The 11,965-nt window shown below is 55.6% G+C and overlaps 1 protein-coding gene across 3 annotated transcripts in view; it reads left to right on the top strand.

The window, feature by feature from the left end:
- The first annotated feature begins 1,517 nt into the window (after window positions 1-1,517).
- TMPRSS13 (transmembrane serine protease 13) overlaps window positions 1,518-11,965 on the top strand; it is a 28,149-nt gene continuing 17,701 nt past the window's right edge. Inside the window, exons 1-2 of one of the 3 annotated variants that reach the window (XM_040483161.1) lie at window positions 1,518-1,870; window positions 11,406-11,601. In XM_040483161.1, the coding sequence (XP_040339095.1) occupies window positions 1,850-1,870; window positions 11,406-11,601 (217 nt within the window). In that variant the 5' untranslated portion in view covers window positions 1,518-1,849. The remainder of the gene's footprint in view (window positions 1,871-11,405; window positions 11,602-11,965) is intronic. The other 2 variants (XM_040483159.1, XM_040483160.1) reach the window with 2 other exon arrangements.

The following is an 11,965-nucleotide window of genomic DNA, read 5'->3' as shown; positions in this document are numbered from 1 at the left end:
CCTCCCTTCCCTTACGTTCATCAGTTTTGTATCTTAAATTCCACATATGAGTGAAATCATAGGAGGTTTGTCTTTCTCTAATTTCGCCTAGCATAATACCCTCCAGTTCCATCCACGTAGTTGCAAATGGCAAGATTTCATTCTTTTGACTGCCAAATAATATTCCATTATATGTGTATGTGTATGTGTGTGTGTATATATTACACACACATATATGTATATATATATATGTACATATATGTGTGTGTGTATATATGTATGTATATATACACACATATACATATACATACATTCATATATCTGTCGATGGACACTTGGGCTCTTTCCATACTTTGGCTATTGTCGATAGTGCTCCTATAAACATTGGGGAGCACGTGTCCTTTTGAAACAGCACACCCGTATCCCTTGGATAAATACCTAGTGACACTTCTCACTTTCTTATATAGTGTTCTATCACTTATCTGTCTGTCTGTCTGTCTATTCATCTATTATCTATCTACTATCTATCTACCATAGATATCTGTTTGTCTATAATCTATCTACCTACCTATCACCATCATTTATCTGTTTATTTTTATCCCCATACTAGTGCCATGGCGCGGGGTATTTGCCTGCTCTGTTCTCCACGCCCGCAGCCCCCAGCGCAGTGCCAGGCTCCTAAGAGGCACCGAAATGTTTGTCGGGTAACCGAGTGAGTCGCATTGTTGTAAAGATGCATTACCCACGTTACTGTATGTAAAGCATTCGGCAGGGTCGCCAGCACCTTATTATTATTGCCGCTGCTGTTTGTTAGATGGGAGTTGTGCAGATCCCTCAGCCTCTCCGGCTGTCTCTCCATCTGTAAAACCAGCAGCTCGAATCACTGGATGGTCCCTGGGCTTCCTTCAGTCTGTAAAAAGTCGGCAGTTCCAGGACCTTCGTGCCCCCAGATGCTCAGCCACGGAAGTTCTTCCCAAAGCCCACCTGAAACTTCTCAGTAGCAGCTCTGCTGGGCTTGGGGGTGCTGAGCACCCCTTGGGAGGCAGCTCTTCCTCTGTTTCTTTTGACAGATCAGCACGGGGCGCAGCTGGGAGACCGTGAGTCAGCTCACTACTTCTTAGAACGGTTTCCATTCAGATACTTCTATGTTTTATTTTAATTGGCTTTTGACATGCTGTTTCATAACGTTTTATTGTGTTCAATAGAGGCGATTCATTATGTGCATAATTAGAAGCCATTTGATTTTAACTTCTTTGGTAAGAGTTTTCACGGAGCAAAAGTTCGGCAAATGAAAATTTTGCCGCACCGGGTGCCTTGATTTGGCGTTTTGGACACATGGTCCTTGGAGGTGAAGGTTGACACTGTCCTGTCCTGGGTGGGGCTCTGGTCCCTGGCCTTGGACGTTCCCTACAGGAACAGGGTCATACACCTCAGAGGGCCCTGGGAGCATCTGTTTTTAGGGGCTCAGGTTGACAGGACTAAGACAGCCTTCACAGGGTCTGGACCTTTTCTCTCAGAATCCCCCTCTGAAAGAAGCATCCTGGAACCCCTTGTTTCCTCATAGCCGACTCTGTGGGGGAAGTTTCAGAGGTCAAGCCAGCTTCACACTCCTGGAATTTGGTATTTGGTATTCACTGAGTAACTGGGATGGCCTCGGAGGAGGGGAGAGGGACAGGTCTGGCCAGTTCTGTGGTGTTGTTTATACTTGAGATTACCTCACAGGTCCCAACCCGCTTCCCCGCCCCATCTGGTGGGGGCTGGCCCTCAGCCTGCCGGCCCCCTTTTGCCCACATGCCGGGGAAGCCGGGGGCCAACATGGATCTCCCTGTGGACATCAGCTGAATCTGGAAGCCTCACCCCTCAGGAGACGATGGCAAGGGACGGCAGCCGGGTGAGTGTCCCCGGGCCTTGGGCCAAAACTTCCCGGCAGTGAGGAAGCAGGGACAGGGCTGGGAGGTAGGTGGGGCGCCACCTGTATGCCTCTGGTTTGGGGGGCAGATTGAGTGTGGTTTTCCTCATTTGAAGCTACTTGGGATTGAGACTGTTTGGCCTCCTTTTATCCTGGTTTCTAGGAGGGGCCCCTGGGAGGAGCGGACGGGATTTGGGATCTGCTCAGGAAGCACCACCGGGCTGTGCCTGAAGTTTGGGCTCCCGCTCTGTGTCCTGGGAGCACCCTGGCCAGGGCATTAATGCTGTTAGATCATCACTTTTGCTGGTTTGAGAAATCACCGAACCTTGGCCTTCTAACTGGATTTCGGCGTTATCCCGGCCAACCCCCTCACTAGACTCCTAAGCCATCCTAGAAAAAGTGACTTTCTATGAGTATTTGGGACCTTCAAGGAGACTTGTCATTATCCTTTGGTTACTTTCAGGCTTCATAACATCCATGCTTGGAAAGGGCTTCCTTATGTCTAACCATGATTCCTTCTGCTACAACTCAGGTTCCTTACCTCTTCTTCTGCTCTTGTCGGTGGTAGAGAGCGGCTAGAATGTCGTCTGTGGAAAAGCCAGTTATATGCACGTGAAGGCGTCCGGAGGTTTTGTTCCACTGTGCCTCAGCTCTCTTTCCTCGAGGGACGGACTTCTTGTGCTGTAATTTCTCCTTAGGTCTTGCTTTCTCCTCCTCTCCACCTTCTTTTTTTCTTTACCGACATCCTCTTCTACCGACGCAGAATCGGAGACTCCGGGAAGGATGGGGCAGCTCTGGGTTTGAGAAGGATCAGCTCAGCCTACATTCTGGCTTGGCGTTGACTTGTGGGCCACTCTGAACCCAAGACGCGTTTCTGCAACTTTCACTGTCACCTTTTCCGCCATTCTTCCAGCCCCCTCTTGACTTTTCTTTGCCGTGCTTCCCTTTTGACTTCTGCACTGTTCTCCTTGGTTCCTGTCTCCACCTCACCAAGGTCACTGGGTCCCAGGCGTCTCGGGTCACTGGAGCCTCTCGTGAGCAGTAAGGGCAACGCATAGGGCAGAATGGAGTTTTGTCTGAGATTGTGGGGAAGGTGAACCCACAGTCACAGCCATGGGGCATGTTTGTTGGTGACTTTCTGGGAGCCTGCCCTTGATGATCCCTAAATACAGAGGATGAGAAGGGCTGATTTGTCTGAAGGAGGGTAGGGCCAGTCCCCGGGCAGGGTCATAGAGGTGACCTCTGCTTATGACGCTCATCTTTCCAGAGGTAGGGACCAACAATGGAAGGTCACTGGAGGGGCACAGTGGCGAGAACAGACTTTTCCTTCCCGATGGAAGAGGTGTTAAGAGGTGTTGTAGGTGCCCTGTTCATTGTGGGAGCCTGTCCTAGCTTACTTTGGAATGAAAGAATTGGACCACTCTTCCCTCATTTAAGGTGCTTAAAGTCACCCCCTTGTTTAGGGTAGGACCTCCAAGATAGTGACATTGAGGTGGGGAGCAGGGGGAGCTCCCGGGGGTTCGTAATCTTACCTGCCGCAGATTATTTCAGATCGATTAGTTGAATAGGAGCAGACTGGGAGAAACTGGTTGGCTAAGTCCGTGCCTTCTCTCGGAGGGCTCCACCACAGGGAGATGGACGTTGTGGCTTTTGTCCTTCAGCTCCTTAAAGTAGTGAGGCAGATGATGGGCAACGGACGTGAGCCTGATGAAGTTCCTGTGCACATCGGTTGGGTCTTCAGGGGGACCTTGGACAGGAGGTAGAGAAGGCTCACAGCCTCTCTGTCTTCAGAGGAGGCGCTTCCTCCTCGGTATCATCCTCTAGGGGCTAGTCCTGACTCCCCTAACAACGTGTACAAATATCTCTTCTCCGTGCCTCAGGTTTTCCACCTACCAAAGAAAAGGGTTGGACAAATGCTTCCCCCCACTCCCTCTGGCCCCTTTCTGGCTCCGTGACGGTCTTTGGAATTATACAGAGTGGGGTCGGAGGTGCACCACACTGGATATGTGCATTTGTTCTTGAACAATAGTGTGTGTTTTGTGGTTTTTTTCCAAAAGGTGTCACATTCTTCATGCTTACAGAAGTGCAATGCTTATTACAGAAAACCGAATGGACCCATTGATAAAACAATAAGACAGTGTAGACGGGTCTTCTTCAAATAGACCAGGTTCTCAGGCAATCAGTCCAAGACCACAGATGCTGTGGACTTGAGAGCAGCTGGTGGTCCCAGGTCGGGTCCAGGATGAGGCACCCTCCCCTCAGGGGGCTGGGCAGGCTCCTAAGACGGAAGGCCAATAGGCTCCGGTCACCGCGCCATCAACCCCATAGTGCAGGCTCCCCCCGGACCCTTGGCACCTGCTCTTTGCCCTTCTAGGCATGCTGCCCTCCCCAGAGACCTCTGTGTTCCATGTTATCATTGGTGCTGAGCAGCCTTTCACCTGGCCTGTCCCACCTGCCCCTCCCCCCCCCCGCCCCCGCATTGTCCCTGTGACTTGGCAAATGTGAACGAGAATGTGTGGGAGTGTGTGTATGGGGCTGCAGGTTGGGGTGCTGGGTGGGAAGGCCGACTGATGTAACAATAGCCACTTAGCTTAAGTGTGTTGTTTTGGCAAAACAGCTTCCTCTTGGTACAGCAACAGCGGGGTGGACTGTGCCCAGCCAGGCAGGCAGGGTGCTGCAGGGAGGGGTGAGGGAAGCCGGCAGAGGGAACCCGGGGCTTTGGCAGGACCTTGGCAGGACCATGTGGAGTGTGCCTCCTCTGATAGGACCATCGGAGAGCCTCCGTTAAGTACCAGCCCTGAACTGTGTCACCACCCCAGCATTGGCGTGGGAGGGAAAGGGGGGGGGGAACTGAGGCCGCCAGCCCCCTGGGCAATCAAATATTAGTTGCTTGGCAGTAACAGGCCCTTGATGTTCTTTAAAGTCTTGATGAATGAACACATGCATGAATGAATAAACTGATGAATGGACAAGAAGGTGTTTTGATTCTGGTCTAACGGGGATCCCCGAGGCTTTTTCATGAGGCACCGTAAATTAGAAGGCACTTTAATGCTCACCCAGGCCGGTCATTTTCAAGTTCTTTGTAGCCGCAGCCTCTTTGGTTCAAATGAAATCGTATGTGGGGCCCATTGTACAAACTGCAAAGTGGGTCTCCTCTGTTTGAAGTGGGGTGAAGGACCCCAAGCCCTTTCCCTGCTACAATGGTCACTGAGACATCTCCACGGAACCTCTAATGCTCCGGGAACACTGCTTGAAAACAGCTGATCGTCTGCTCCCTTCATTTGCTAGATCGGGAGCTGAGACTCCGAGAGGGATGCCGCTGTCCTTTAGGTCATGTGGATATGGAAGCAGAGCAAGCCTCCCCTGGGTCTTCCAGGCCTGGGACAAGGGACGCCTCCACTCGGCTTCTTAGTCTGAAGCCCAGTGTGATGCCAGGGGTTCCCCAGTTTGGAAGGAGGTGCTGGCGAATCTGCCTGTGCTCTGAGGGGAGCCTGTATTTGTGGGATTTCTCCGGGTTCAGGGAGAGGGGGCAGTGGGACGGAGCCCTGTGTACCTGGAGGAACAACGAAGCCTGGGTTGAGCAGTAAGGATGGGGAAGAAGCATGATCCACTCCGTCCCAGTTCAGACCGGTTCCTTGGAGACCAGTTCAGTCCAGTCCAGTCCACAGTAGAATGGGTTCAGGCCTCCCCCCCACCGTGGCCCAGGGGCTCCCCAGCCTCCCAACAGGCCAGGGGGCCTTTTAGCTTCCTTGTACCTTTTAGTGCCTCCCGTAAGGACTGGGGGCATCTCTCCCTGCCTAGCCCAGGCTGGGGGCCTGCCTATGCCTCCCACTCTGAACATGCTTGATACTCACTGCGAGAGAGAAGCTCTCACAGGGGCCCCAGTCTGGTGAGGAGTCCTTCGCCATCGGAGCCTGGTAAGGGGTGGTGGGAAAGCACACTGATGTGTAGCAGCCGGAGAACGGGAGGCAGAAGGTTAGGGTTCGGGTCCCGGCATCACCCCCGACTGGCTGTATAACCTTAGACGAATCCCATTGCCTTTCTGGGTCTTCATCGCCTTCTCAAGTGAGGTGATGCAGGCTGTATGAAGGGATGGCCCAGGGCAGAGGAGGGAGGCCCCACCAGCTTGGGCTGGACTTGAACGGGCCCTGACGGACCTGGCCTTGGGACACGAAGTCATGTTATCATTGCTGCCTGCCGCCCAGGTGGACATTCTTCGGGTCTCGAGGGAACCCTTTCCTAGGCTCTTCTCCCTGGCATTGCCGGCTGGGCCTGCAGGAGACCCAGAGAGGTCAAAGGCGGGACCGCTCGGGCTCTTGTTCACTCACTGCCAGCCCCCACCAGGTCGGGGCCCACGGGACAGAGACTGCCACCAGAAACCATACCTGGGGTGGGGAATCTGCCCCTGGAAGCTGTGGAATAGAGGGCCGCAGACTAGGTGCAAGGGGCCCTGGGTTTTAGTCCCTATTCTGCTGTAAGAGGTACCTAAGTGACTCTGGGGAGAGCACACAAATGTTTCAGGCTTCTACTTCCTTGACTGTAAAATGGGAATAATAATTCTTATTGACTTCTGTTCAGGAAAGTGCTTGGAAAGAACCCCAGAGCTGGGCACTGCTCTTCTCAGCCCTCTCCCTGGCCTGTTGCTCGCTGCCTTCCCGTGGATCCCTGCTCCGCCGGCCTTCAGGCCAGGCCACCTCAGGCCCCAGGACACCCCCAGGGGTCTATTGTGAGTAGGGACCCCTGGGGACTGCAGAGGCCCAGGCAGGTGGTGGCGGCGACAGCCTGGGGTATAGGCCTGGTCTGGGATACAGTGAGGGCTCACGACTGTATTACCCCAGGGGCTCACCTCAGAGAGCACCCTAGGGGGAGGAGGGCAGGGAGGGGCAGGGCCAGGGAAGAGTGGCTGGCAGTGCTCCGCCAGGGAAACGGTCCAGATTCAGCTACGCTCTGGCTGCGCCCTGTCCATCTGCCCTGCGTGCGGGCTGGGGAGAGCCTGGAGTCGGCCATCTGCGTTCCATTCTGGGTCTTCTGCTCACTGGCAAAGGCCAGGATTGGGCCGGTTCTGGTCCCAGCTCAGGCCCTTGTATCTTGGGACTGTGGGCAAGAAGCCTCCTCTCTCCCTCTCCCCCACCTACTCCAGGCATCCGCTCTGAGGGTGAGGCCAGGCCACCAGGAGGGAGGCTGGATGACAGCAGTTGCTCTCCAGGAATTGAGGAAAGGAAATGAGTTGCTGCTGTTGCAGGTTAGACAGCAGGAAGAACTTCCAGCAGGGTGGGGCGGCAGGCCGTGAAATGGGTAAAGAAGGATGGCGGTGGAATCTTCTATTCCAGTGGCCCCTGGAGACCTCTTCCCAGCCTCCTGTGATGGTCCGGGTTGAGGTTCGGAGTCAGGGAGGTAGAGCGGACAGCCTCCCTGTGGAGGCTGCTTTCCTTGGGTCTTGGGGCTGTCTTTCCACCCTGCTGTCCCTGCTGGGGTTCACGTTCCCCACATGGCAACTCTCCTGTGGGACTGGGGCTCGGGCCTCTTCTCTTGCCCTGGTCTTCGGGGCCTGAGACTCTGTACGTGCCTCCCCCCGGCTCTGGTGCCAGAGGGCTTGCTCTACGGAGGCCAGGACTCCCAGGACGCCCAGGTCTTTTCTTGGATATCGCCCTGTCAATCCCCACACGCCTACTCCCCAGCCCTGGGCAGACTTTGTGCTGGGCTGAGGCTCAAAGTCAGCGGCTTTAGAGTCTGGCCGGGGACTACTCACCCCCTTGGGTACCGAGCCCAAGATTAGTCCCATTTTACATGCCCCAGCTCTCTCTGGACTCCGAGAAGAGGGACCCATGGGAGTCTCCTGCCTAGACCCTCGCTTGCCTGCTCAGGGGCTCTTCCGGCTGCTTCCTGTGCGCCAAGGCCGTGGGTGGGCACGCTGGGACCTACCGTGCAGGTGGAACATTGGGGGGAAGGTTGAGCAAGGCTCAGGAGGTACCCCCCCCCCCCCCACCCTGTTGCCTTTCTGGCTACTCCAGGCTTCCCGCTGTGCCTGCCCACCCCCGCCGCTAGCTACCCCTCCGGTCTCATTCCCTCCCCCTAGCCTTCCCATCATCCCCCTCTGGGCCTCCACCTGCTGTGGCCCCCTTTGTTCCTGCCGTGGTGATGTGGTACCGGGACCAGGGCCCCGGGGTCCTGCTCAGGTGGGGACAACCTGAACTCTTGAATGAAAATCAGAGGCTTATGATAAGTCCCTGCAAGCCCACCAATCAGTTCAGCGGCTTTGGGCATGCTCTCTAGTCCCCTGCACCCAGTTTCCTCACGTATTAACTGGGGATCGTGGTTCCTGCCCAGTTTGCTAGCAAGGCCCTGTGAGAATCACATGAAATAATGAGTGAGTGTGGAAGCTGTTTGCACACCGTGAGCCTCAAGGAAGGGAAGGAAGTCACTGGGGACACTCGTGATACTCTGGGTCCAGACTCTACCTGCTCTTAGTCGGTCTGGCCGGGACCCCAGCCCTGTCACTTACCTGAGATGTGAGTTTGGGCATCTTCTTAACCTCTCCGGACGGTGGTTTCAAGATCTGTTAAATGGGGCTCACACTAACAGCTGTAAAGAGCTTTGATGAGGTTGAGATGGGATCCAGTTAAGTTCCTAACAGGCTGCCACATTTGTTGTGGTGTGCCACACATTTATAGACCAGGTTCTTTCGTGTGTATCCTGCGGTGATCTGGGGGAAGGAGGCGAGATCGGTCCCATGTTACCCGTGTGGAGATAGACTGAAGTATTCACTTACTTGCCCAAGGCAGCCCGTTCGGGAATGGATGCGGTCATATTTGAGCACGCATTTTTCTATTTCAAGTCCGTTGTCTTCAACAAACAGACACCCACTGTCACAGCTGATGGTCCCCAAGTCCTTACTTTCCATATGGCGTCTAAAACAAACAGCGCTGTGAAGCAGGGTCATTGGCTCACCTTACAAATGCGGAATCTGAGGTACAAAGAGGTTAAGTCACTGGCCCGGAGTCACTTGCTGGCGTGGGGAGTGCTTGATGACTGGCAGACTGTCTCTCCTGTCCCCTGGCTCCCCCAGGTCCTGGCAAGTGCAGCACCCACCCGTGATTCCTGCCAGAAAGAAGGTCCACAAGACTGAGATCCCTGTGGAACCACCAGCCCCACTTCCAGGCTCCCCATGGTGCTCCCAGCCCTGCAAGGGCCCAGCTCCCAGTTCTCAGGCCATGCCACAAATGCAGGAGGCACGGGGCTCTAAACAGTCTGGGTCTTAGGAGGGCCTTCGTCTGGCCTTTAGCTCCCTAAGATGAGCTCCCGCCACCTTTCGGCCCTTTGGTCATGCCTCGTGGCTGTTGACGTTCATCCAGGTGGGTGCTGTGTGGGCCAAGGCGAAGGCAGAGAGAAATGGTCATTTCCTGCCCAGCCCCCATGTGCCAGATACAGGCAAGACATTTTCTATTTTATCTCACTGAATCCTCAGCATCATTAGTCCTATCCTACAGACTAAGAGAAAGAAAGGTTCGGTGGCTTGCCCGAAGTCACGCTGCTGGCTGCAGGATCGAGACCCGGGTCTGCCTGCCTCCGAAGCCATCGGCTGTCAGCTGACGCATGCTGTATTTTCAACACATCCTCAGCGCCTCTCTTGCCCCCTCCCCCACCCCAAGTCCTGTTCCCCTTGGAGCGTCTAGGGGCTCACCTGTCTTCATTTTATGGAAGTCTAGTGTCTGAATCCGAGCTCTGGTTCAGCGGTGTCGGCTGCAGCCCATCTTCGGGTCCCGGAACACATACAAGTGTGTCCCTGCTCAGCTGGCGGGGCCACCTGGGTCCACGTGTATTTACCCACATCCATTAATTAACCCCAGTAACTCCCTGGGATAATGGCTCCTGGTCCCTGCCCGAGGGAAACCCGAGTGTGGTCAGGGACTGGAGATTCCTTCTTGAATTCATCTCGCGGCCTCGAGAACAATGAGGAAGTGACCAAACCAATTACCTCTGACTCTTAGAAAAGGGAGTTTTAAAAAAGGAAAACAAGAAGCCCCTGCGGGGTAGAGATGATGGTGTTGCTTTGGGCCGATGTGCTAACGAGGAGGACTTTTTCTTAACTGGTTTGCTTACTAATGACAAATGTTAAGCATGGTGGCAGGTGAGGGTTGCGAACAGGTCCCAGCGGTCCCAAGCCTGTCCCCTCCACACAACCCTGCCGACTGTGCCCCCCCCCCCCCCCGCCCCCTTCCACTCCTTCTCCTGGGCTGCCTTCCTGAGCAGCCCAGTCAGTGCTCAGCAGAACTTGGGACGAGGGGCAGGTGCGGTCCCTGCACCAGGTCAATTCCCAGCTACCCCTGCTGCCCCTGGGGACTTCCGGAGGGGGCTTAAGAGGTAGAGACGGTACAAGGGGCCTGAGGGAGGTGACAGGGACCGGGGGCCCTGCAGGACTGCCCACCCGCTCCCTCTTAGATTTAGAGCACCCCAGAGGCTCCGCTTTCCAGGAAGGAACAGGCCCCACCTTCACGGATGGCCTCCTAAGACCAGCTGCTGCACTGTCACCCTCGTCCCTCCTCAGAGAGGCAGGAGAGCCTCGTGGTCGGGTTGGCCACCGAGCCTGACTCTCTGGACTCCCCCTCTGGCCCTGCCACTCGCCAGCTATGACGGCATGGTCACATTGCTTAGTGTCTCTGCTTCTGTTTCCCTTGTGCAAAATGGGGGTGACGGGCTGTTGTGAGGGTGAAGTGAGTGAATACATCTAAAGCTCTGAGAGCACGGGAAGTCCTCTGTCCCTGTCTGTTAGAGCAGACGACTCCAGCGGCAGCTGCGTAGGGTTGAGGATCTTGTGCAAGAGGGATGGACTCCTACCCCAGCCCGTACCTTCTTTTGGCTTTGCCTCTCCCGTTTCCCTGACGCGCTGGTGAATCGGTACATGTGCGCCCACGCGAGTGCGTGTGGGTGCAGGTGCGTGAGTGAAAGAGAATTCTGGGGTCACTGAGAATGGTGGGCTACAAGGCAGGCCAGGGTTTTTCCTTGAGTGAGTGCTTTCCACACTCTTCAATGACAGCTCGTAGTAAGAACGTGGTTTTCTCAATCTGGGGCCCACAAAAGACAGGGGCAGGGTGTGGGGTGAGAGAAGTGAAGAGGGGCCGAAAGAGTGATTACTTCCCCCACCGGGGACCACACCTCCCTGAGCGACTCTCAGAGCGAGGGTCCCTATACCCAGGTAGCCAAAGCAAGGGCCCCCAAGCCCCAAGCGGATGGCCCACGGCCCTCTGCCCGCTCCGTAGATTCCCGTGATGGGAGAGGGGCGTAGGGAGCTGGGGAGAGTAGGGTTTTGGAACTTGCACTCCATCCTGAGACACTCTTCTTCTCAGATGCTTCCCTGCCAGGGGGTGGTGGTGGTGGTTGGGGGGAGGGGGTTGCGGGGAGTTGCTCAACCCCTGGCCACTTGCCCTGGGGCATTTATCTGCTGGCTTAGCAGGGCTGACAGCTGGGGAGTAGCTTCTCAGGGGAGTAGCCTGAGGGATGCCCTTCATTCTGTTTTCAGAATGCTTCCCCGGCAAGGACGTCTCCAGCCCGGGCATCCCCTTCCAGGTCAGCATCCGGCAGGTCATTGTCCGCCAGGTCAGCCTCCACGGCCTCCTCTCCGACGAGAGTGTACCTTGTTAGAGCAACACCAGTGGGGGCCGTGCCCATCCGGGCATCTCCTGCCAGGTCGGCCCCAGCCACCAGGGAGAGCCCAGGTAAGGGGGACGCTGCGCGGAAGGCAAGAGCACAGGGAAGGAGTCGATGGGTGGGGAGGAGGGGGGAACAGTCAGACGTGGGCAGGGGGGGCCCGGGGAGGTAGGGGCCAAAAGGAGCCATCCCATGCAAGCCCGAGACCGTGGAAAATTGTGGCCACCGGGGTAGGGGAGAAGAAACCAGGTCCAACGAAGCAGCTGTAACTTTGGGGGCCGGGCAGCCTGGGTCAGAGGACAGATTTGGAGAGCTGGGGTTAGAGAGCCCGGTTAGAGACTGGGGTTCTTTCCTCAGGCCGCCCCGTGGGTCTGCCGGGAGGCCAGGGTCTGCCCTAGAGCAGGGTCCTGATCACGGGTCCATCTGTGGTAG

This window comes from Herpailurus yagouaroundi, unplaced genomic scaffold (assembly GCF_014898765.1).
Source record: "Herpailurus yagouaroundi ecotype Mexico unplaced genomic scaffold, PumYag 161, whole genome shotgun sequence".
Taxonomy (NCBI): domain Eukaryota; kingdom Metazoa; phylum Chordata; class Mammalia; order Carnivora; family Felidae; genus Herpailurus; species Herpailurus yagouaroundi.
Note: the sequence above shows the minus strand (reverse complement) of the source record. Positions and strands in the feature narration are given on the sequence as shown.